General features: G+C 40.1%; 1 protein-coding gene across 4 annotated transcripts in view; it reads right to left on the bottom strand.

The window, feature by feature from the left end:
- The window catches only part of LOC139747054 (sorting nexin-14-like), a 163,144-nt gene that overhangs the window by 28,690 nt on the left and 107,656 nt on the right, over nt 1–26,798 (bottom strand). For 3 of the 4 annotated variants that reach the window (XR_011712302.1, XM_071658832.1, XM_071658831.1), the window contains exons 11-13: nt 3,507–3,681; nt 2,711–2,888; nt 2,354–2,523 (exon numbers count right to left, since the gene is read on the bottom strand). Coding sequence is in view for 3 of the 4 variants with exons in the window: in XM_071658832.1 (XP_071514933.1) it covers nt 2,354–2,523; nt 2,711–2,888; nt 3,507–3,681 (523 nt within the window). In the remaining variant the exon portion in view is untranslated. Of the gene's footprint in view, nt 1–2,353; nt 2,524–2,710; nt 2,889–3,506; nt 3,682–19,552; nt 19,623–26,798 lie in introns of all 4 variants that reach the window. The other variant, XM_071658833.1, reaches the window with a different exon arrangement.

Here is a 26,798-nt window from a genome sequence, read left to right as displayed (position 1 = left end):
TAATCTTATCTAACTCTCTAGCCACAAAATACAACTAAGGTCATCATAAATAAAGTCATGATACAGTCAAACAAACGTATAGCCCCTACTGCATGGCATCATGGGATGCTAAGAATCTCCATGTTTCTGCCTGACTATCCAACCAGTGAAAGGGAAAGCTAGACACTAGCAGTACTGGCCCCTTCCACAAACTTTCCCTCTCTGATACATATGCCTCTTTTTCTATTCACTATAACAACATTCACGGTGTCTCCAGTAAGCTCTCTTTTCTTGAACACCATTTATCTAATACTTCTAATATATTACTTCTCTTTGAGACCCAAATATTTAATGATGTTCTCACTAGCCCATTTTTCATACCAAACTATAATCTCCACTCATGATTCTGGTTCAAAGGTGGTGTCTGCACTTACTCCAACATCAAAACACCTGTTGCATGCCTCACAAACCTTGAATCCCCAGAATCTGATGTTACCTGGCTCAAGGTCTCTCTCCCACCTAACTTACTTTTCCTTTCTTTCATCTGCAGCTCTCCTAATTCTATTCTGATGGGTTACTGATAACAGGGTGGCAGACAAGTTTAAGTTGGGGAGGTATGTGAAGTGAAAGAGTTATGGAAAGAGGTTTGGTGAAGAGAGAAAAGGTGGTTAAAGCATGTGGCCTTTCTTAAGAAAGCAGATGACTGTGTTGCTGATTAGTTAGCTGCAATTTTCAGTATATGTATGGATCATGATGAGGTGCTTGGGGATTGGCAAAATGCATGTATTGCACTTTTATATATAGTCAAGTAGGGCAAAGGTGAGTATTCAAACTACAGAGGTATAAGTCTGTTGAGTATACTAAACCTGGTAAGTTTGGGGGGGGGGGGGGGGATAGATTTAAAGGGTGAAGACGTACAGTGCATCAGCTTGGGGAGGAACAATTGTGTTTCAAGAGTGGCAAAGGATGTATGGATCAGGCATTTGTTTCAAAGAATGTGTGCAAGAAATACTCAGAGAGATTTGTATGTGGCATTTGTGGATCTCGAGAAAGCATAAGATAGGGCTGACATAGATGCCTTGTGGAAGGTCTTATTTATATGGTATGAGAGAAAAGCTACTAGAAGCAGAGAAGATTTATCAAGTGTGTAATGCATGTGTGCAAATATGAAGAAAGAAGAGTTATTGGTTCCAGGTGAAGGTTGGTATTTGGCAGGGGTATGTGATGTTACTACAGCTGTTCAATTCATATATGGATGGGATGTTGAGATAGGTAAAAGTAAGGGTCTTGGAGAGAGGGGTAGGTATGAAGTGCTTAATGAGGGGGCCTACAAAGTGAGTCAGTTGTTTGGTGATGACACAGCACTGGTGGCAGATTTGAGTGAGAAACTTCAGAAGTTGATTTCTGACCTTGGAGAAGTGAATGAAGGAAGGAAGTTTAATGTGCATGAAAGCAATGTGATTAGGTTCAACAGGGCAGAGGTACAAGTTGGGTGAGGGGTGTCTGAATGGAGGAATTTTGGAGGAAGAGAAACATTTTAGTTAACTTGGTGTGAGCATGGTAATAAATGGAACCTGGAAGTCTTAGTAAGGGTAGGTGAGAGGACAAAATTTTTTAGGGCATTGAGGAATATGTAGAAAGAGAGGTCGTTATTTGGGAAGGTGAAAATTGGTATGTTTCAAGGTACAGTAGTTCCAGTGATGCTGTGTGGATGCAAGGCATGGGTTATAGATGAGGATGTGTGGAGAAAGGTTGTGTGTTAAAAATCAAATGGACAAAAAGTGATATGAGGTGGTTCGGTCAAGTAAATAATAAATGGGTAAGAGAGAGGTGTGGTAATAAAAAAGTGTGGTTGAGAGGGTTGATGTGGGTGTGCTGAAATGGCTTGGACATGTGGAGAGCATGAGTAAGGAGAGTTGACAAAAAATGAGTCAGAAGTGGAGAGGATATGGAGAAGGGGGAGACCAAATTGGAGGTGGATAGATGGAGTGAAAAATATTTTGAATGTTCAGGACCTTAACATACAGGAAGGTGATAAGCATGCATGGGATAGAAAGAATTGGAGTGATGTGGTATACAGCTTGGTGTCAATGGACTGAACCATGTGAAGAAGCCTGGTTGAGGATACGTGACAGTGGTTTTGATGCATTTGGTGGTCATTTCATGTAACAGCTAGAAAATGGATGCAAGTGAATGAGGCCTTTCTTTGTCTGTTCCAGGTGTTACCTAGCTAATGCAGGAAATGTGAACAAGCCCAAAAGAAACATAATTAATGAAAATAGTTAACCACTTCAAAATTGGACCAATATAGCATATATATAATGTAGGAAATAGTGGAATCTATAAACAGGAACTATGTCAACATAAAGCTTACCTGTCGTCGTGACTGCATAAAACCAATATCTTTGGATGTGAAAAGTGAGCGGCGAGGAGGCAGCTGGTTATCCTGAAACTCTCCATGGAATTCCGTTAGTTTATTTTCTAATATGTAGAATTCATGATATCGTCTCTCAACCTCCCAGTGCAATTCCTCTGGATGTTCGGCTACAAGAACATAATAATACAAATTCTTGAAAGTGTATTCCTAGGGATTTACATTTTCCTAGATAAAGTGGAATCATTGCAGTGACACAGGATTCCATTATATTCATTTCAGTTATTCATCCATTAATTGTCTTTTATATCATTCATCTGCTGCATGCTTCTCTCAACACTGAGATAATTAATATACCTCCTGTTACATCAATTCTTGTGACATCCACTATAAAAGCATAATATGGCTTGCTGGTGTGGTCAAAATGCTGCTCCACACGTGGGATGCTCACCCTCCAAGCACTGAGGTCCCGGAAACTTGATGCAAGTCCCTCTAGACTACTGACGGACTGTGCTATTCCACTAACCTCATCAGCCTGCCATGGTAACCACACATTCAGTATATATATTACAGCATATATTTTCATTAACACTATTCACTGTTTCTCAATATAATGATTATATATCATACTTAAGAACATTATGAATAATCCACTATTTATCCATCTATATCTCTGATGCCCATTCCCTTTGGGAACTCCCTCAAGGGGGTGGCCAGGGCAAGAGTCTCCAAAACTGTTGAACTAAAGTGCTGCGTTTTAGCCTTTAGTGCCTTACCCTTAACAGGCCACTGACAGAGGGAAACTATAATGCAGTGTTTTTAGAGGCTCCTACTTAATGTTCCTATGAACTGCAGACAAAATAGATTAACAGATGCCAGCAACTTAACTACACTCTTTAAGTCAAGCACTTTAAAACATAAAATAATTCACAAAGATAAAGTATTAACAAGCAAAAGTTGTAAAGCTTTTTGGATTAATGCAGCCATTCATCTTTTATTGAAAATCAACAAAACACAACGTAAGGATGCACAGAACTAAAAATACAGAGTTAATGAGGTTTGGATTTTAAATAAACTCTACCTTCAAATATGGATAGTTCTGAGAGCCAATTGATCACTGACATATTTAGCCCACTCAATATTTAACACTAACCATTAGCAAGGAGATATCATCGGCTTCATCTATATCATACAGAGCGTGGTCATCCTCACCCCCGATGACAACACATGGTTTGAGCACCATCTGCTTCCCAATATGTCTGAGGCCACTACCCACCTTCTTCACCACTACTTTACCTACGTTCTTCCTGGGTTGGAGATCAATCTCCCTAAAAGGGGTGCAATTATAATTTACTACTTTAGTGGAAAAATGTATCCATTTAGTTAAAACTGTTTCAGGAAAATTTTTCCCTTCACTCTGGCTAAATATTATTAAGGTGGTTTCTTCTTCCATTAAGTAATTATCAATAAACTTTAAACAGTATCTAATTTCTACATATGAGAGATTTAATAGCTAATAACATAGTCTTGCAAATGTTTGTACTGCAGCTTCAGTATAACAAAGTCATACATGTATCAACTTGAATGAATAACATACTCCTTAAACAGGGTAAGATAAAAATGGCCGCAGACACAATAAGGAACAAGATGTTGAAACAACTTCTACCAGAAAAGCACTTTTCTAATAACATCATAGCTTTTGATAGTATTCAGGTATTTCTTGATGGAGAAGATGAATGAATCTGTAAAAACATTATGAAGCACACCAATCAGATGCAATGTCCAACATGAGAGTGATAGAATAAGTCCACTCCTGAATACACACTAACAACTCAAATACATTATAATAGTACTACCAGGCATGAAAAATTTGCATAATTGTCTGTATTTTATAATACAAAATGTGGCAACACCCTGAAGAAAAATATTTAGAGAAAAAAATTTAACAAGGCGACTTACTTTTTCACTGTGAAAAATGACATGCTAAAGCCTCTGTGCATTTAGAAGCCTGTAATTCACACCAAACATGCTAAACAAAGACCTATGACTAATAAAAGAATTTAACATTGCATACGTGTTTTTTCTGAATTATTCAATCAATGCAGAATCCTAAAATCCAGTTCTATAAGCCCTGAACCCCCATATCATTTTAAAAGTCTTCTTGAATTATGAGGTGCCTGGCCACCTTTTCATAGTATAAAAGGTGAAAATTTTCGCAAAGGAGAAAGAAATCTCTATCTTTTTTAAGGTACTTTTCTGCAGGGAAGGTCTGTGAACTGTCATTATGATGCCTCTTTAATATGATGGGTAATCCTACTAAAGGGTGCTGGGAGTTCAGATCAAATGGTGCCAATGAAACTGTTTCTCCTTCATCAAGAACTGAACAGAGAAATTTAAGAGAAACTGGGGATCAAACTGTTGGCCAAAAATACGTTGATTCTCAAAAAGTTTATGAATAATCTCTTTAACCTACGCACATGGACTTCCTTGAAAAAATATAGTATCTGCAAAGGAGAAGCAAGGTTAAGGGGCAACTTTAAGAGAGTAAATTCACTGGGTGAGCAACATAATGTCTGACAGAAGTGATGTTAACATTAAATGTTCTTCATGGTATTAGTCTTATTTAAGTCTTCCATTTCTTGGTCAAACCAGGCTTCAGTAGTCTCTGTTAGATCCTCATCAACCTAAAAGCAGCGACTACATTTGGGACTTCGTTTTGAAAGATAAAACAGTCACTTGGTGACAGGTCAGAGAAGACAATATGCTTGAAACCACAAGCATGAATAGCAGCTTGTATAGTATAAGTGTTCTGGACCACTGTATTGTCATGAAGCAGGAACACACCTTTGGTCAACATTTCCTGTCATTTCTCCTTAATGGCTCTGCACAAGAATAAGTCATCTGTGATCACTGTTTTACATGACATACAATCAATCATCAAAATCCTTTCGACACAATAAAATTCACGGGTACGATCTTGCTGTTTAAGGACATCATTCAAAACGTCTTGGTGGTCTGCACACGATAACAAGAAGTCCATTGTTTCCATTGCACATATTTCTAACTTGGATTGAAGGTCCCAATGATGCAGACAAGTCATGATCAGTAACCAGATGAGGAAGAAAGTTGGTGGGATTGACTTCATACAAAGTCAAGCAGGTTGGGATTTAAGGTAACTTTGTGGCATTGATACAGAGCACTGAGGTATTTTAACACTCATCTAGCCAAAACCTTAAACTTCCTAAATATCTACTCATGAATGAGTTCAACCTTTTCAGAACAAGCCAGGATGAAAAAGGGAGTTTCTCCACATATGGGAAAAAAATGAAACATTAAAAAAGTATTATGAGCCATTCAAACAACCACAAGAATCTAAGCCAACCACATTATAAACACAAAACTTAGAGACTGGGTCTTCTTCTTAACATTACTGTATCTTCAGCATCACTCTTCATGGTATCTTATGTCCAAATATGATAATGGCTTAAATTGTCATCCTCACCCGACAAAACCTCATCTATCTACACTGTGGAGTAGCAGGGTTGGGGCCCACTACGAAGCAGGTGGGGCACAATTTCCTTCCACTATGATCTCTAGGTAACTAAGCCTTACCCTTGACTGCTTTTATTATCAACAGACAATGCACAGATCACCTATATCATTATTAACTGACAGTTTACTGGTTCCCACCCTCATCGAATTCCCAGCTGATATGCGACTCCACCTAATGGCCACAGATATCATCAGCATTCTTCCACCATAGCTGGAAAAAACATCTCAAGGCTCAGTCAACCACATATTGTGTATAAAAGGTGTACAGTAAAAAAAGGTCCCATCCTCTCTCCCCAAGTAAAACATCTAATAATGAAAATCTCATTAGCTTTACATTAAGAAAACCAATATAGTATTATTACTTATAGCAATAAATCAAATGGTACTGAATATATGATATAATAATTATCCCCCGAATTCTTTATTCATAATAAAATTTTGTGTAACAAAATTACACAGAACAGAGATCTATGTCTGAAGAAAAGAACCTTGATGTTTTAGCTCTGAGTGAAACAAAACTCAAGGATAAGGGTAAAGAATGGTTTCTGAATGTCTTTGGGATACAGTCAGGGAGGTCAGTATGATGGCTAGGGCAAGGGCTAAGGAAAAGGTAGGATTTCTGCTGAATGTGTGTGGTAAAGTGTGAAAGGGTGTAAGGAAGTGAGCTTCAGACTGATGTGAGCAAAAGCGACAAAGGATTACATGAGGTGGGTGGTAATAAGTGCTTATGCATCTTGCCACAAAAAAGCTTATGAGAAGAAGTGAGTGTTTTGAAGCAGATGAACAAGTTTGTTGCTGGTTTTGATGCAAGAAAAAGGGTATTAGTGGTGGGTGATTTGAATGCAAAAGTGAACAATGCAGCAGTTGAGGGTATAACTGTGGGGCATAGGTTTCCAGTCATGTGAATGGAAATGGTGAAGTTTGTAGAGTCATGACCTGAAAAGAAATGGTACCGGAAACCCCAGGTTTAAAAAGAGCGACACATGTAAGTATACATGGAATAGGAAAGATGTTAAGTCAGCTTTACTGGATTATGTAATAATTGATAAGCATACAAGAAATACTCTTGGTAGTTTATTTGCTAAGGCTTTAGGAAAAGAGTAAATGATGTGGGTGAAAAGAGGGTAGTGACATTAAGCAAGCTTGGCAAAAAGGTACATGTGGAGAGATACTTGGAGACATTGATTATATAACAGTAAAAGGTGAGAGTATTTGAAGTTGGAAACTGGGTGAGGAATGGGAGGTGTTTAAGGAAGCAGTACTGCCATGTGCAAGAGATGTGAGAGGTATGTGGGGAACAGGAGGAGGTGAAATAAGAAAGTGTAGTGACGGGAGAATGACAAAGTTTAAGTTGCTAGTGAAAGAGAAAAGTGAGATGCATGGGCATTACTTACAGGGAAGGAGTTCCACAGAAGGGGAGATGTACAAGAAAAAGTGGCAAAAGGTCAAATGGAAAGTGCAGGAGTTAAAAACTGTAGAGTATGAGAGATGGGGTAAGCGAATATCTACAAGCTTCAGGAAGCATAAAATGTTTTGGAAAGAAGTGTGCAAAAACAAATGAATAAATGGTAACACTGGTGAAATGGGCAAATGGAGAAGTGGTAACAGGTAGGGATGAGGTGAAGAGAAGGAGTGAGTATTTTGAAGATCTGTTGAATTTGATTGGGTTGGGTTGGGGAATCAGGGAAATGGTTTAGTGAAAAGAGAAGAGGTGGTAAAAGCCTAGGATAAGGTGAAATGTGTCAAGGAGGTTAAGTGGATGGTACTGTTGTTAAATTTCTAGAGAAAAGAGGTGACTGTGTTGTTGACCAGATAGTTAGGATTTTCAATGAGTGTATAGATTGCAGAGATGACTGAGGATTGGCAAAAAGCCAATGTGTTCAAATTACAGAGATAGAAGTTTGCTGAGGGTAGCTGGTGAGCTGTATGGAAGAGTGGTAATTGAGAAGATTACAATGGGGAACAACAATGTGCTTTTCATGAGTGGTGGAGGATCTGTGTATCAGGTGCTTGCTTTGAAGAATGTGTGAGAAAGAAACATAATGATTTGTATCAGCCATTTACGGATCTGGAGAAAGCACATGATAGGGAAGATGGAGAAGCTCTGAGGAAGATGCTTCAAATACATGGTGTGGGAGGAGAGCTATTAGAATCAGAGGAGTTTTGATCATGAGAGTAAGGCACATGTGTCAATAGGCAGAGAGGAGGGTAAGCAGTTCAAGGTGAATGTGGGTCTGCAGCATGGATGTCTAATGTCACCATGACTGTTTAATTTGTCTTTGGATGAGTTGGTAGGGAAGTGAATGCAATGGTCATGAAAGAGAGAGAGAGAGAGAGAGAGAGAGAGAGAGAGAGAGAGAGAGAGAGAGAGAGAGAGAGAGAGAGAGAGAGAGAGAGAGAGAGAGAGAGAGAGAGAGAGAGAGAGAGAGAGAGAGAGAGAGAGAGAGAGAGAGAGAGAGAGAGAGAGAGAGAGAGAGAAGAGAGAGAGAGAGAGAGAGAGAGAGAGAGAGAGAGAGAGAGAGAGAGAGAGAGAGAGAGAGAGAGAGAGAGAGAGAGAGAGAGAGAGAGAGAGAGAGAGAGAGAGAGAGAGAGAGAGAGAGAGAGAGAGAGAGAGAGAGAGAGAGAGAGAGAGAGAGAGAGAGAGAGAGAGAGAGAGAGAGAGAGAGAGAGAGAGAGAGAGAGAGAGAGAGAGAGAGAGAGAGAGAGAGAGAGAGAGAGAGAGAGAGAGAGAGAGAGAGAGAGAGAGAGAGAGAGAGAGAGAGAGAGAGAGAGAGAGAGAGAGAGAGAGAGAGAGAGAGAGAGAGAGAGAGAGAGAGAGAGAGAGAGAGAGAGAGAGAGAGAGAGAGAGAGAGAGAGAGAGAGAGAGAGAGAGAGAGAGAGAGAGAGAGAGAGAGAGAGAGAGAGAGAGAGAGAGAGAGAGAGAGAGAGAGAGAGAGAGAGAGAGAGAGAGAGAGAGAGAGAGAGAGAGAGAGAGAGAGAGAGAGAGAGAGAGAGAGAGAGAGAGAGAGAGAGAGAGAGAGAGAGAGAGAGAGAGAGAGAGAGAGAGCAGGCAGGGGTGGGCTGGGAGATGAGTCATTTATTATCATTTGCTGATGATATGCTGGTGGCAGACTCAAAACAAAAACTCAAAAAGCTGGTGTCTGAGCTTGGGAGACTGTGTGAAGAGAGGAAGCTGAGAGCATGTGTGAATCAAAGTAAATCCATTAGGCTTAGCTGTAAAAAGCAACAGGTCATTTGGTGTTCGTCTGATCTGAGAAAATATGTCAGAAGTGGAAGGAACAAGGGGAACCAAGAAGATGAGGCATGAAGTGAAAGATGCTTCAAAGGTTTAAGGCCTAAACATGAAGGAGGGTGTTAGGGATGCAAGAGGTACAGCTAACTGGTGTGATGTGTTTTACAGGGAATGACATACAGTCAATAGGCTGAACCAGGGTATAAGAAGCAGCTGGTGAAAACCATGAACAGGTCTGACTTTGGATGGGGGGGAGTCTGGTTTTGGTGTATTATATATGACAGCTAAAGAGCGGGTTTGGTGAATGAGGCTATTCTTCTTCATCTGTTCCTGGAGCTACCTTACTAATGTGGGATATGGTGAACGTATATGAAACAAGAAAGAAGGAACATGAGTAACACAATTAGTATGTATAGCATAGATGCTTGTTCCAAGTGGAACTCCCTAAAGGGGTGACTATGACAATAGAGTCTCCATAACTAATGAGGCCCATTGCTGTTTATTAGCCTTTAGTACCCCACCCTAAACAGGCCACTGTTAGAGGGCAACTCTAGTGCAGTGTTGCAAAGGCTCCTACCTATTGTTCCTACTGAGTGCTTCTACCTAATGCTCACCTACAAATGTTCCTAACTACTACCTCTATCTACTGCTCCAACCATTTTGCCAAAAGGTAAGGTAAGCACATAGTGCTAAATGCAGGAAAATCTAGTTACAAAGAATGAGCTGTATGAGTTAAGTGACTTCTAGTGTTATGTAAGACACGGAGAGACTGCATGTATGCAGACAGAATGCCAGCAGTCCATGTGTAAGTGAGACAAAGAAAATACAGCTACCTGGGTCAAAGTAGTGCAACTTGACAACCACTGATATACTGGCTCACTATACAGCCGTCACGAACCCTTCCAATACCCAGGTGGGTAGTGCTGGTAGCATACTCACTGGTCGTTGGCTGCCTACCAACTACTACCATAAACGTAAATCTAATGTAAAATCATGCTTTGGAAAATAAAAAGCAATTGTCATACACAGGCCAACTGCCACACTCAAAGAAGTGCATTCAATCATTTACTGATGATATCCTGCTGGTGGCAGATTTAAGAGAGTCTTTGGCCGAGTCCTGTTGGTCAACAGTACTATGGAGAGTATACTTCTTATTTAGGGTTTTTCTTTATTCATAGATAACATACATATGTTCTGTATAGAAATATCATCTATTCTGAATTTTTTGCCTTTTTGCGTACAAGGAACAGGTCCTTCGTTTAAGGTTATGGACTTTTCAGTAAGCTGTTACCACTGGAGGTAACATATGACATTTGTATATGCTTCTACAGAGTAAAGAATCAGTGAATCATTTGAATGTGAAAAAATATAAGGTATACTTAGTTACTCCCTGATGATTATCAATTTCTCATAGAAGACTTCATCCTAAATGGTTAATGTGCTAATCCATCTTTATAAAATTCTTAACTTGAGTCACAATAGCTTCATCAAGTGGCATCTGAAGGCCATCCTGAAGGGGATCATTTTCATGATTTTCATGACTGTGCTGGAATTCCTTGGCTCATCTTGTTACTGTGGGATATGAAAGGACATCATCACCATTCATGGCCACCAAACAATGAAGACATCCATCACAGAGGCATCTTTTGTTAAAAAAAATCTATGGCACTCTGATGCCCAGATCTAAGATTACCCATAACTTTCTCGGATATCAAACATCAAGTTCTCAATCTGAAATAAATCATACTACATCAGTAAACTCAAACCAACTTTTATCCAGAAGTTCACCTTCATGATAGATAAAAAAATATAAAACTGGCACCTCGCTTCATACTATGTTGGCAAAACTTACTGACGGTCCTTTGTAGTTCTTAAAAGGGAGCAGCACAACTAAATCTAATTCACACAAAACTATGCCACACCTGCCTGGTTTTCCATTCTCTCAAATATAGCAAACTGCAAACTATACAAAACAGTGTACTCAGAACAATTACTGGTGGTCTAGCAACCAAAACCACTTAACGTGTACAAAATTATTTGTCCCTCCCAATACAATCCTACCTTAACATGCTTGTACTCAGTTCTTTGCAACAACATTATGCTCCTCTCATCCATACCACTCCATAACTGATTAGGCTCCTCTCATCCAAACCACTTCATTATTAATCTCCTAACTAATCTCCATTCTCCAAACAAAAAGAAAAAGCTTACCCCTGCCTTACACTTCAACAATTTATACTTGCAGATCGTTGGCAACCACCCCAATAAAAACATTAACAAAACATATTTACAATGAAATGACCAAACAATCATTAAACAAATGCACTCCCAATACCATCTTAAAAGCTATTTCACCAGACATAAACCAGTCTGAAACCACACTCCCAGACATATACGAGTTATATTATCATTATTATTATTATTATTATTATTATTATTATTATTATTAGTATTATTTTTTTTTTGCTTTGTCACTGTCTCCCGCATTTGCGAGGTAGCGCAAGGAAAAAGACGAAAGAAATGGCCCAACCCACCCCCATACACATGTATATACATACACGTCCACACACGCAAATATACATACCTACACAGCTTTCCATGGTTTACCCCAGACGCTTCACATGCCCTGATTCAATCTACTGACAGCACGTCAACCCCGGTATACCACATCGTTCCAATTCACTCTATTCCTTGCCCTCCTTTCACCCTCCTGCATGTTCAGGCCCCAATCACACAAAATCTTTTTCACTCCATCTTTCCACCTCCAATTTGGTCTCCCACTTCTCGTTCCCTCCACCTCCGACAAATATATCCTCTTGGTCAATCTTTCCTCACTCATTCTCTCCATGTGCCCAAACCATTTCAAAACACCCTCTTCTGCTCTCTCAACCACGCTCTTTTTATTTCCACATCTCTCTTACCCTTACGTTACTTACTCGATCAAACCACCTCACACCGCACATTGTCCTCAAACATCTCATTTCCAGCACATCCATCCTCCTGCGCACAACTCTATCCATAGCCCACGCCTTGCAACCATACAACATTGTTGGAGCCACTATTCCTTCAAACATACCCATTTTTGCTTTCCGAGATAATGTTCTTGACTTCCACACATTCTTCAAGGCTCCCAGGATTTTCGCCCCCTCCCCCACCCTATGATCCACTTCCGCTTCCATGGTTCCATCCACTGCCAGATCCACTCCCAGATATCTAAAACACTTTACTTTATCCAGTTTTTCTCCATTCAAACTTACCTCCCAATTAACTTGACCCTCAACCCTACTGTACCTAATAACCTTGCTCTTATTCACATTTACTCTTAACTTTCTTCTTTCACACACTTTACCAAACTCAGTCACCAGCTTCTGCAGTTTCTCACATGAATCAGCCACCAGCACTGTATCATCAGCGAACAACAACTGACTCACTTCCCAAGCTCTCTCATCCACAATAGACTTCATACTTGCCCCTCTTTCCAAAACTCTTGCATTCACCTCCCTAACAACCCCATCCATAAACAAATTAAACAACCATGGAGACATCACACACCCCTGCCGCAAACCTACATTTACTGAGAACCAATCACTTTCCTCTCTTCCTACATGTACACATGCCTTACATCCTCGATAAAAACTTTTCACTGCTTCTAACAACTTGCCTCCCACACCATATATTCTTAATACCTTCCACAGAGCATCTCTATCAACTCTATCATATGCCTTCTCCAGATCCATAAATGCTACATACAAATTATTATTACTATTATCCCCCCCCCCCCCCCCCCCAAAGGAAGGAACAGAGAAGGGGGCCGGGTGAGGATATTCCCTCAGAGGCCCAGTCCTCTGTTCTTAATGCTACCTCGCTAACTCGCTGAGGCGGGAAATGGTGAATAGTATGAAAGAAAGAATGCTCGGTACGCAAAGACATTTATGGATGTGGAGAAAGCATATCATAGTTTTGACAGAGACATTTTGTGGAAAGTGTTAAAAATATATAGTGAAGAAAGCAAACTATCAGAAGCAGTGAGGAGTTCTTAACATGAGTGTACAAAATGTGTGCAGGAAGATAGGGAGGAGGGTGAAAGGTTCTGGGTGAAGGTGGGTGTGTGGCAGAGTGCATGATGTCACTTTGGCTGTTAAATTTGTCTATGGATGGGGCGAAAAGGGAGATTAATGCAAGGGTCTTATAGAGAGGGGTAGGTATACAATCAGGTGAGTCAGTTGTTGTTTAATGATGAAATGGCACTGATGGCAGACTTGAGTGAGAAACTCCAGATGCTGGTGTCTGAGTTGGTGAGAATGTGTGAAAGAGGAAAGTTGAGAGTAAATGTGAATAATGCAAGGTCATTATGTTCAGCCATGCAAACAGATAGGTCAGTTGCAGTGTGAGTTTGAATGGGGAAAACTTGGATGAGAAGTGTTTTAGATACCTGGGAGTGGACATGGCTGTGACTGGAACAATGAAAGCTGTGGCGAGTCAAAGGATGGGAGAGGGAGCAAAATTTCTGGGAACACTAAGGGATATGTGGAAAAGGAGTCATTATCTGAGAGGATAAAAACTGGTATGTTTGAACATATAGTGGTCATGATGATGATATATGGATGCAAGGCATGGGTTATAGATGAGAAAGTATGGAGAAGAGTTAATATGTTGGAAATTATATGTCGGAGTACAATATGTTATGTGAGGAGAATTGATTGAGTAAATAATTATATGTTAATATATGTTGGATCGATGTGGTATACCGGGGTTGACGTGCTGTCAGTGGATTGAATCAGGGCATGTGAAGCGTCTGGGGTAAACCATGGAAGTTGTGTGGGGCCTGGATGTAGAAAGGGAGCTGTGGTTTCGGGCATTATTGCATGACAGCTAGAACTGAGTGTGAACGAATGGGGCATTTGTTGTCTTTTCCTAGTGCTACCTCACGCACATGAGGGGGGAGGGGGATGGTATTCCATGTGTGGCGGGGTGGCGATGGGAATGAATAAAGGCAGATAGTGTGAATTGTTTTGGAAAGAGGGGCAAGTATGAAGTCTGTTGGGGATGAGAGAGCTTGGGAAGTGAGTCAGTTGTTGTTCGCTGATGATACAGCGCTGGTGGCTGATTCATGTGAGAAACTGCAGAAGCTGGTGACTGAGTTTGGTAAAGTGTGTGGAAGAAGAAAGTTAAGAGTAAATGTGAATAAGAGCAAGGTTATTAGGTACAGTAGGGCTGAGGGTCAAGTCAATTGGGAGGTGAGTTTGAATGGAGAAAAACTGGAGGAAGTGAAGTGCTTTAGATATCTGGGAGTGGATCTGGCAGCGGATGGAACCATGGAAGCGGAAGTGGATCATAGGGTGGGGGAGGGGGCGAAAATTCTGGGGGCCTTGAAGAATGTGTGGAAGTCAAGAACATTATCTCGGAAAGCAAAAATGGGTATGTTTGAAGGAATAGTGGTTCCAACAATGTTGTATGGTTGCGAGGCGTGGGCTATGGATAGAGTTGTGCGCAGGAGGATGGATGTGCTGGAAATGAGATGTTTGAGGACAATGTGTGGTGTGAGGTGGTTTGATCAAGTGAGTAACATAAGGGTAAGAGAGATGTGTGGAAATAAAAAGAGCGTGGTTGAGAGAGCAGAAGAGGGTGTTTTGAAGTGGTTTGGGCACATGGAGAGAATGAGTGAGGAAAGATTGACCAAGAGGATATATGTGTCGGAGGTGGAGGGAACGAGGAGAAGAGGGAGACCAAATTGGAGGTGGAAAGATGGAGTGAAAAAGATTTTGTGTGATCGGGGCCTGAACATGCAGGAGGGTGAAAGGAGGGCAAGGAATAGAGTGAATTGGAGCGATGTGGTATACCGGGGTTGACGTGCTGTCAGTGGATTGAATCAAGGCATGTGAAGTGTCTGGGGTAAACCATGGAAAGCTGTGTAGGTATGTATATTTGCGTGTGTGGACGTATGTATATACATGTGTATGGGGGTGGGTTGGGCCATTTCTTTCGTCTGTTTCCTTGCGCTACCTCGCAAACGCGGGAGACAGCGACAAAGTGTAATAATATAAAAATAAATAAATATAAGTGTGAATTGTGTGCATGGGTATATATGTATGTGTCTATGTGTGTATATATATATGTGTACATTGAGATGTATAGGTATGTATATTTGCATGTGTGGACATGTATGTATATACATTGTGTATGGGGGTGGGTTGGGCCATTTCTTTCGTCTGTTTCCTTGCGCTACCTTGCAAATGCGGGAGACAGCGACAAAGCATATAAATACAAGTATTTCAATGAGAAGAGTATGGTTGAAATGGCTGAAGACGGTGCGCTGAAATGCTTTGAAATATGGAAAGAATGAGCGAAGTGAAGTTGACAAAGAGGATATCAGTGTGCGTAGTGGTGGGGACAAGGGCAAGTCGGAAACCAATTTGAAGATAAAGGGTAGGAGTGAAAAAGATTCTGAGTAATTATGGCCTGAGTATGCTGGCAGATGAAAGGTGTGCAGGCAACAGACTTGATAAATATAGTATGCTGGCAGATGAAAGGTGTGCAGGCAACAGATTTGATAAATATAGCTTCAAATTCATGACTGACATCCTTTGCACATCCTTAATTACAAAAAAGTTTACTGGTTTTTTATCTTTGAAATATCTACATATCTTTCTACTCTTACCGCACTAATGTACGAGTCTCTCATCTCTTCAACTATCACATACAGCTTCATTAGCACCCAATGGTCTGTTACTGTTTGAATTCCTGTATTCTAACCCTAATCTAAATTCAAAGGTGTGCTATTTCACTATGAATAAATTTCTAATATCATAAGCAACTGTAGCATCAGGAAAAAATTCTACAGTGTCAGTTATCCACATAATAAAAAGAGGGAAAGCATGGCCCTGGCCTTCCCATTCACTAACATTTGCAACTTTCTACAACAACTGTGTAGCTTAGCACACTCAGCCCAGCAAATCTGTGATTGCCTCTCAGGGGACTAATGAGTCGTTGGATGTTAAACTGTTATTATTATAAGAAGGTAATTTTGATCACAACAGGAAAGTGGTCTTGATTATGATACAAAGGAAATACGAGTGGAAAATTCTACAAAAAGTAAGGGTAGACACAAGGGGAGAAAGAATACTTACCCTGTACTCGCTGTGTATCATAGAAGGTGACTAAAAAGAGCAGGAACGGGGGGTTGGAAAGCCTCCCCTCCAGTTTTACTTTTCTAAAAGAAGGGACAGAGAAGGAGGCCATATGAGGAGATTTCCCTATAAGGCTCGATCATCTGTTCTGGAACACTACCTCACGAATGTGGGAAATGACGAATATGTATATAAAAAAGTATGTATTTTTCTTCATACATATTCACCATTTCTAGCATTAGCAAGGAAGTGTTAAGAACAATAGACAGAGCCTTAGAATGAATATCCTCACTTGGCTCCCTTTTCTGTTCCTTCTTTTGGAAAATTAAAAACTGGAGGGGAGGATCCCCCCTCCCCCGTTGCCTTCTACGACATGCAGGCCCCCTCCCCCCTGTTGCCTTCTATGACATGCAGGGAATATGTGGGAAGTATTCTATCTCTATCTCCTGGGATATATATCATGGAGGCGAAGGTGGAGATTTGTAGAGGTTTTCAAAAAAGAAGAGAGAATGTTGGGGAGAAGAGAGTGGTAACAGTAAGTGATCTTGGAAAGGACACTTGTGTGAGGAAGTACCAGGAGAGATTGAGTGTAGAATGGCAAAAGGTGAGAGCAAATGATATGAGTAGAGTGGTTGAGGAATGGGATGTATTTAGGGAAGCAGTGATGGCATGAGCAAAAGATGCATGTGGCATGAAAAAGCTTGGAGTTTGGCAGATTAGAAAGGGTAGTGATAGATGGGATAAAGAAGGAAAGCTGAAAGTGAGAGAAAAGAGAGGCAATTAGATGACATTTAAAGGGAAGGAGTGCAACTGACTGGGAGATGTATAAAAGAAAGCAGCAGGAGGTCAAGAGAAAGGTGCTAGGGCTAAAAAGAAGAGCAAATGAGAATTGGGGTGAGAGGTTATCATTAAACTTTAGGAAGAATAAAAGATGTTTTGAAAGGAGGTAAATAACATACGTAAGACGAGAACAAATGGGAACATCGGTGAAGGGGGCAAGGGGAAAGAAATAACAGGTAGTAATAAAATGAAAAGATGGAATGACTATTTTGAAGGTTTGTTGAATGTGTTTGATGATTGAGTGGCAGATGTAGGGTTTTTTGGACAGGTGGTGTGTGAAGTGAGAACGGTTCGGTTCAGAGAGAAGAGGTAGTAAAAGCTTTACAGAAGATGCAATCTGGCAAGGTGGTGGGTTTGGATGGTATTGCAATACCATCTAAACTCCCCATCTTGCCATATCTCATCTTCCGCAAAGCTTTCACTACCTCTTCTCTCTTCACCAAATCATCTACCCTGACCCACCTCACTTCTTACACCATCCCAACCAAAACACCCTATATCTGCCACTCCATCAAAAACATTCAACAAATCTTCAAAATATATGGTGGAAGCATGGGAGCAGAGGCGAGTCACAGGGTGGGGGAGGGGGAAAAGGTTCTAGAAGCATTGAAGAATGTGTGGAAGGTGAGAATGTTATCTCAAAGAGCAAAAATGATTTTGTTTGAAGGAACAGTGGTTCGAACAATGTTATATGGTTGCGAGGCATAGGCTATAGATAGAGTTGTGCGGAGGAGGGTGGATGTGTTGGAAATAAAATGTTCGAGGACACTATGTGGTGTGAGGTGGTTTGATCAAGTAAGTAATAAAGGGTAAGAGAGATGTGCGGTAATTAAAACAGTGTGGTTGAGAGAGTAGAAGAGGGTGTGTTAAAATGGTTTGAACACATGAAGAGAATGAGTGAGGAAAGACTGACAAAGAGAATATATGTGTCAGAGGTGGAGGGAACAAGGAGAAACTGGAGGCCAAATTGGAGGTGGAAGGATGGAGTGAAAAAGATTTTGAGCGATTGGGGCCTGAACATACAGGAGAGTGAAAGGCGTGCGAGGAATACAGTGAACTGGAACGATGTGGTATACCGAGTAAACGTGCTGTCAATGGATTGAACCAGGGCATGTGAAAAGTCTGAGGGTAAACCATGGACAGGTCTGTGGGCCTGGATGTGGAAAGGGAGCTGTGGTTTCGGTGCGTTATACATGACAGCATGACAGCTAGAGACCGAGTGTGATCAAATGTGGCCTTTTTTGTCTTTCCCTGGTGCTACCTCACTAGAGGGGATGCTATTTCATATGTAGCGGGGTGGCAATGGGAATGGATGAAGGCAGCAAGTATGAATGTGTACATGTGTATATATGTACGGATGAAGGAGCAAGTATGAATATGTACATGTGTATATATGTACATGTCTGTGTATGTATATGTATGTATACGTTGAAATGTATATGTATGTATATGTGTGTGTATGGGCGTTTATGTATATACATGTGTATGTGGGTGGGTTGGGCCATTTCTCGTCTGTTTCCTTGCGCTACCTCGCTGATGCAGGAGACGGCAATTAAGTATGATAAATAAATTCATCATTATTATCATTATCATTATCATCATACATCACTGCTATTTCCCACATCAGCAAGGTAGCACCAGGAAACTGACGAAGATTGACCCATCCACTCATATACACATAACTATACATAAACATTGATACAATAGAAATTGCTTTCTTCATCATAAGACTTAAATGAACATGTGAATCTACTTTCTTGCTCTGATGAGTCAATGACACTTTCTTTGAAGATATATGGGTGACTGTGACACGATATATAATTTCCAGCTGTGTTGTTACATTCCCAGTTATATCTATGGATTAGAAATGGAACCATACAACTACTTGGAATCTAAATGAGGGTGAGAATCATAAGTCTTCATAAAAAGGGAGGTTTACCCTTTACAAAAAAAAGTCTGGCTTCCAGAAGGCATGTTACAGCCTGATGAGTGATCCTTCTGGAAGGCATGTTACAGTTAAGGGTTACTTGAGAAGATGAAAATAGTTTTCTTCTTTGTTTTCTTAATAACCCATGTAACCCTGTGCAAAAAAGAAAAGAAATAAACATGCAATACTCTAATCTACTAACAAAGTATGGGTGCCTCCAACAATGCAAAGCCAAGCAAAACTTTATGCCTTTATTAACACCTGATTACTCTGCTGGATGACTTACAAGTGACCATCAAGTTCCACTGCACACTGTAAAATGAGACTGTTTCTACTGTTTCTGTATATATGAGAATCCAGTTCCTTAATTAGTATGATAATAAGATTAGCACACTGATGTATCACCAGATATTTCCTGCAGAGTATTCAGGTAACACAAATATATTAGTTCTCTCAGTCTACTACAGCAACCCCATAATGGGGTGTCTACAATCCTCTAGGTTTGTGGACTGGCCAGACACCTGTGCTTTGCTAATGCGACTCTTGAATGGAGAGAAAGTGGCCGAAGAACTGGAATCTGTTCTGCGGTGTCTGTTAGGGAAATCAGTTTAGGTGAAGATAATGCTGTTCTGAAAACATAAGATATATTTTTCAAATAAAGTACTTAAAAGTCTGGAACCATTATATAACATTAGGTAGGTTTAGTTCATATACAAAGGAAGCTGGCAAATCTGATGTTTCTTTGACCAGCTGAAATAAAGTGAGATGTGGTGAATGAAAAACTTTCTCACTGGGGTGATGTTCCTCAAGCTGAGAGACCTATTGGTCTCCAAGGGTCAGAATCTTCTACCTATCTATCTATAACTCAAATGACTGTTCCCTCTGGGGACTCCCTCTAGCGGTTAGCTATGGCAGAGGATTCTCCATAACTGGTGAACTCCAGTGCAGCTTCTTAGCCTTTAGTGCCTCACCCTTCACAGGCCTCTGGTAGACGAGTATTCTAACTCAGTGTTTCCAAAGGTTTCTACCAGCTTCTTCTAATCAATGCATCTACCTGATGTTCCAACCTACTACTTGTACGTAATGCTTCTGCCTGTTGTTCCTACCTACTACTTATACCTAATGTCTAACTCCTAGCTTTTTGGTTTAGTTAACTCAATAGCCCTTCATCCTTCACTAACCATCCATGAAACAATGGGGCCTACGTTTCTATGGGTCACCCTCTGCAAATCAGGAGCCCCCTCCCTTTTTTTATGCCATTTCCTGCTAACCAACTGCTGGACAGCCTGATCACCTCATTACTCTCAGAAAAAGGATGTCACCCAGACTTTACACCATTGGTAAAAAAAAAAGGTTTTCTGAAAGAAGGGATGGAAGGGTGGAAAAACAACTGGAAACTTTGCTCACAAGACACTAGAAGTTAAGAGAGTGTATGAAAGGAGAAAGTAGAGGGTAAAAGTGAATAACAGCAAGGTAATTATGTTTAGGAATGGAGAAAGGCAGATTATTAGGTGTGTGACTTTGAATGGTGATAACTTGGAGGATGTAGATTATCTTAAATATCTGGAGTGGAAAAAACAGCCAAAAGAAGCATGGGAGTAAAAGTGAGCTATTGGTTGGATGGGAAGGTAAAGTGTCTTAGGCACATTAAGGAATGTGTGGAAAGAGTGGTCACTCTCTGTGAAAGCAAAGACAGGTATGTTTGATGGTACAGTCATCCTGTCAGTGCTGCATGGATGTAAGGCAAGAGCCTAAAATGAAAAGTATGGAAAAGGGTGTGTGTTAGAAATGAAAAGTATGGAAAAGGGTGTGTGTTAGAAACCATATGTATGAGGACAATTTGTAGAGCAAGGAGAGTTGATCAAATAAGAAATGGTAAGGTACATAAGTGCTATGATAAGAAGAGGAATGTGTATGAAAGACTCAAGTGTGCAGAAATGGTCTGGACATATGAAGAGGATGAGTGAGGAGAGGATGATGAAGAAGTCATACATATTGGAAGCTGAGGGAAAAAGGAAAATGAGAAAACAAGGGAGGAGATGGAAGAAAGAGGATCCGAGTATTTGGGGTCTGAACATACCCAAAGGTGTGAGGGCTGCAAAGGATAGAATGAATTAGAGTGATGTAGAATACAGAGGGCAATGTGCTGTCAATGGGTTGAGCCAAGGCATGTGAAGTGGAAAACAGAAACCTCGGAAAGGTCTGTGGGGACTGGTTGTGGATGGGGCTTTTGTTCTGGTGCACTGTACATGACAGCAAAGAATGCATGCGAGTGAATGAGGGTGTTTCTTCCTGTGTTCCTGGTGCTGCCTCACTATGTGAGAAATTGGCAAACAAAAATTTGAAAAAGAATATATAAACCAAATCTTAAGAGCACTGTAAGTAGATACTTATCCATGAAATGTGGAAAGCCAGCAAACAACAAAGGTAGTCAATAAAGGAAATGTTCTACACATTCTGGGATCAGAAAATAATGAGGCAGCCAAACTATCCAGTGGTTGGCCAGTGAGATGATCATATCATAGCTAAGTGGGGGCTACTAACTGGAGGAGGTCAGACATGTAGCAAACCAGGCTGCTATTGATGAATGAGTGGATACCAGAGGGTAAAGATCTATCAATCTCACTAAAAGGCCAAGGGTTAGAAGAGTCTGACCCCTGGTGATCAAGTGATCTCCCATCTCATGGAACAGACCAACAATGAACAAAAATTTACCTGTACACTCATCATAAAGATGAAAATCTGACGTTTCACTAAGCTGTCTTGATATGGATATTTTTTCTGTACACCGGTCACAGTTGTTACAAAGACCTAATACTTTCCAACAGTTCATTCGATCATACAGAAAAGATCCAGCTGTATTCCAGTCACAGTTGGTAGAATGTCATAAAACTTAATCTTTATTCAGTAATAAATAAATCAAATAAGAGATATGGAAATTTTAACACAGAGAACAGAAGTCTAACCAACCTATTCCTATCTTTATCCATCAATATGATAAAATTGAAACATTTTCCCATTCACATTCATACCTAGTGAGTCTGTCAGTCTACTCACTCCCCCTTTCCTTGACAAAAAATACAAGTATGAACATTTAGCATAATAAAAGTATGGTAGCTTGTGTAACATAACAAACACCTATCACATCATAAAGACATCACCAGCTTATTCAACATTTTTGAGATAAAAATATGATTTTAAGAGTTCTACCCAGGATTGGCAGTGGGAATGCCTTCTCTCATAAGGCATTCAGTCTATATAACAGATTAGTGAACCTCTGTTTTTAGGAAGGATTTGAGGACATGAACTTATGGCAGCATTTCTACATGCAGTCTGATAAGTTAAGAAGGATGGACCAAACCTAAATGAAGTGGGAGCTGTGCATTTTGGTAGGCTCCTTTGTGAGTTTACCTGTGCATTCTGGCCAAAAAAATGCAGCCCATGGACAGGAGACCAGTCCATCTCCATAAGCAGCTTTCCAAATATGTCTCGGTTTTGTCTAAAAATATTTTATGTTAACACTTAAGTATACTACAAAAAGTCTTAGAATTAGTGACAACAGCATCAGAAGGAAATTATGACATGATTACCATCTCCAAATTTTGGTTAGATATCAGCAATAGAGATTTCCTCGCTGAATGCTCAATTCCAGGGTACACGGTTCCATAAGGATAAGGGAAACAAAGTTGGTGGGGATGTCCTGCTCTTTGTTAAAGCTCATCAAAAATTCCAAAGAAAAATCTGTTGTAGCTTCTGAGAATGTCAACTTCATTTTTGTTGAAATTAAAGATAAACCACATATGAAAATGATAGTAAGACTTGTGTGTTGGACCCCAACACAGACACCAGAGTTAGATGAAAGATTCTAAGATCAATTTGCAGAAATTTGTATAGAACAAGATTCTATCATAGTAGGAGATTTTGACACATCGGTATCTACATGAGAAGGATCCCTTTCAAGAAACTCTGAGTGTGGGCTCTAAATGTGCTTGATTGTGTCCAACTTCAATTAGTCAAGAAACCTATGTGCAATGAGTATATATTAAATTTAGTTCTTGCTGCAAATGAGGATCTTGTTAGTAATGTTGAAGTTGGGAAAAAGTTTGGTACAAGTGATCTTGACAAACTACTACTGAGGTTGCTTTCAAAACAGCATGTAATACTGGTCAATAGGACAGTCGTGAAAAATACCCAATTTCAAATGTGAAAATCTTAAAAATCTTTGCACTGCTTTTGACAAGCAAACCTGGGATGACATAGTCAATGAAAATGAGATGAACATAGCTTAGAGAAGCTTCACAAAAACCTTTAAAGCAGCAGAGGGAACATACATATCAATATGCAATAGACAGTATACTTCTAAAATGAAACCAAGGTGGTGGAATAGTGGAATAAAAAAGTGCCTGATGTCTATAAAAGAAGCTCATAAGAAACTCTGAAATTCAAAAGCTTAAATGATAGAGTAAGGTATATAAATCTGCACATAGAAAGTAAGAGAGTTATATGAAATAATCAATATGAAGCATTTACTGCTAAAAATAGCAAGAGAAACTCTAAGCATATATAAATCTAAAACTATTTTTCAAGAGATGGGACCCCACAAGTGTAAACTCCCTTCCCATACAAAACAAACAGGTAATTACACACCAAAAATTCTAACTAACCAGTCAACAAAACAGTCATCCCTTTCTTGAGAAATTCAACTGCAATCCCATTCGCTCCAGCTGCTATGCCACACTTCATCTTACACAAGGTCTTCACTACCTCTTCTTTTTTTCATTAAAACATTTACCACATCATCTTACATACTGCCACATCCAAAACACCCCATATCTGCCGCCCTATTATCAAACATATGCAACACTTTTAAAATACTCACTCCATCTCTTCACCTTACCTCTGCCTCTTACCACTTCCCCAATGGCCCAATCCACTGATGCTTCCAATTATTTTCTTATTTTTCTCATAATATGAACCTCCTTCAAAAACATTTTTTAATTTCCCTAAGTTTCCTGACACTCACTTATCCAACTCTCATTTGCCTTCTTTTTCAGCCCCCTGAAGCTTCCCTTTAACTTCCTGCCATCTCATTTTCTACATTTCTGTAACTCCCAAACATTCTTTAACTTGCAAGTTATGCACATACATCACTCCTTGTGCTTTCACTTGCAACTGATCTTCCTCATCCCACCACTCCCCTTTTTCACATCCTGACCTCCAACCTTTCCGCATGGTACACACTTCTCTTGCACATGTATGAAGTGCTTCCCTTTAATATTCCTCATTCCTCACCCACTCTCCTAGCTTCATTTATTCTCCCTTTTGCCATTCCACACTCAAACTCCCCTGATACTTCTTCACACTAGCCTCTTTTTAAAGCTCTTTCACTTTCATCACCGTCTTTCCATCCATATTTTACCCCTTTTTACTAATGCCTCTCCAAACTTTCACCCTCACCTCCATCAAGTAATAATCCGACATCCCATCAACTGCCCCTCTCAGCACATTTACATCCAAGAGCCTCTGCTTTGCAACCCTATCGATCAGCACATAATCCAATTATGCCCACTTTCCATCATTATGTATATCTCTCTTTTTAAATTAAGTATTCCTAATCACCAGTCCTTTCTAGCAATATACAAGACAACCTCACACTAACCTGCCTTCATAGCTAAATCTCATTACAGGTACTTGTAGGTGCACACTCCCTTTACACCACATCTCCCTCTCTTCTTCCCTCCCACAAATCACACCCTCTCTCTAATACTATCATTCCTGTAATAATAATAATAATAATAATAATAATAATAATAATAATAATAATAATAACAATGATGATAATAATAATAATAATAATGGTGATGATGATGATTATGATACTAATAATAATAATAATAATAACAATAATACGATAATAATAATAATAATAATAATAATAATAATAATAATAATAATAATAATAATAACAATGATAATATTAACAATAATAATAATGATAATAATAATAATCAAAATAATGCATGGCAACTAGAGAATGGATGTGAGTGAATGAGGCCATTTCTTCATCTGTTTCTGGTGCTACCTTGCTAATGCGGGAAATGGCAAACATGACAGCTAGAGACTCAGTGTGAATGAATGTGGCCTTTGTTGTCTTTTCCTAGTGCTACCTCGTGTGCATGCGAAGGGAGGGGGGTGCCATTTCATGTGTGGCGGGGTGGCAACAGGAATGGATGAAGGCAGCAAGTATGAATATGTACATGTGTATATTTGTATATGTCTATGTATACAAAATGGGTATGTTTGAAGGAATAGTGGTTCCAACAATGTTGTATGGTTGCGAGGCGTGGGCTATGGATAGAGTTGTGCGCAGGAGGATGGACGTGCTGGAAATGAGATGTTTGAGGAAAATGTGTGGTGTGAGGTGGTTTGATCGAGTAAGTAACGTAAGGGTAAGAGAGATGTGTGGAAATAAAAAGAGCGTGGTTGAGAGAGCAGAAGAGGGTGTTTTGAAATGGTTTGGGCACATGGAGAGAATGAGTGAGGAAAGATTGACCAAGAGGATATATGTGTCGGAGGTGGAGGGAACGAGGAGAAGAGGGAGACCAAATTGGAGGTGGAAAGATGGAGTGAAAAAGATTTTGTGTGATCGGGGCCTGAACATGCAGGAGGGTGAAAGGAGGGCAAGGAATAGAGTGAATTGGAGCGATGTGGTATACAGGGGTTGACGTGCTGTCAGTGGATTGAATCAAGGCATGTGAAGCGTCTGGGGTAAACCATGGAAAGCTGTGTAGGTATGTATGTTTGCGTGTGTGGACGTGTGTATGTACATGTGTATGGGGGGGGTTGGGCCATTTCTTTTGTCTGTTTCCTTGCGCTACCTCGCAAACGCGGGAGACAGCGACAAAGTATAAAAAAAAAAAAAAAAAAAAAAAATGTATATGTATACAAATAGAGTGCATATGAACTCGCACCTTCATAGAACATACAAACCTCCAATATCCAGTCCTATAGCCTAGCGGTAGCATTCCCACCTATAGCACAGGGGTCCCTGGTTCGATCCTGGCTGTTGGAGGTTTGTATGTTATGATGTATATGTGTGTATATGTTGAAATGTATAGGTATGTATATGTGCATGTGTGGGTGTTTATGTGTATACATGTGCATGTGGGTGTGTTGGGCCATTCTTTCGTCTGTTTCCTTGCACTAACTTGCTGACGCAATAGACAGCGACAAAGTATAATAAAAAAAAAATATAATATAATAATCAGTGATGGACTGCGCAAAAGATGCTTGTGGCATGAGAAGAGTGGGAGGTGGGTTGATTAGAAAGGGTAGTGAGTGGTGGGATGAAGAAGTAAGAGTATTAGTGAAAGAGAAGAGAGAGGCATTTGGACGATTTTTGCAGGGAAAAAATGAAATTGAGTAGGAGACGTATAAAAGAAAGAGACAGGAGGTCAAGAGAAAGGTGCAAGAGGTGAAAAAAAGGGCAAATGAGAGTTGGGGTGAGAGAGTATCATTAAATTTTAGGGAGAATAAAAAGATGTTCTGGAAGGAGGTAAATAAAGTGCGTAAGACAAGGGAGCAAATGGGAACTTCAGTGAAGGGCGCAAATGGGGAGGTGATAACAAGTAGTGGTGATGTGAGAAGGAGATGGAGTGAGTATTTTGAAGGTTTGTGGAATGTGTTTGATGATAGAGTGGCAGATATTGGGTGTTTTGGTCGAGGTGGTGTGCAAAGTGTGAGGGTTAGGGAAAATGATTTGGTAAA

Source organism: Panulirus ornatus, chromosome 67 (assembly GCF_036320965.1).
Source record: "Panulirus ornatus isolate Po-2019 chromosome 67, ASM3632096v1, whole genome shotgun sequence".
In the NCBI taxonomy this organism is placed as follows: domain Eukaryota; kingdom Metazoa; phylum Arthropoda; class Malacostraca; order Decapoda; family Palinuridae; genus Panulirus; species Panulirus ornatus.
This window is presented reverse-complemented; position numbering and strand designations above follow the sequence as displayed.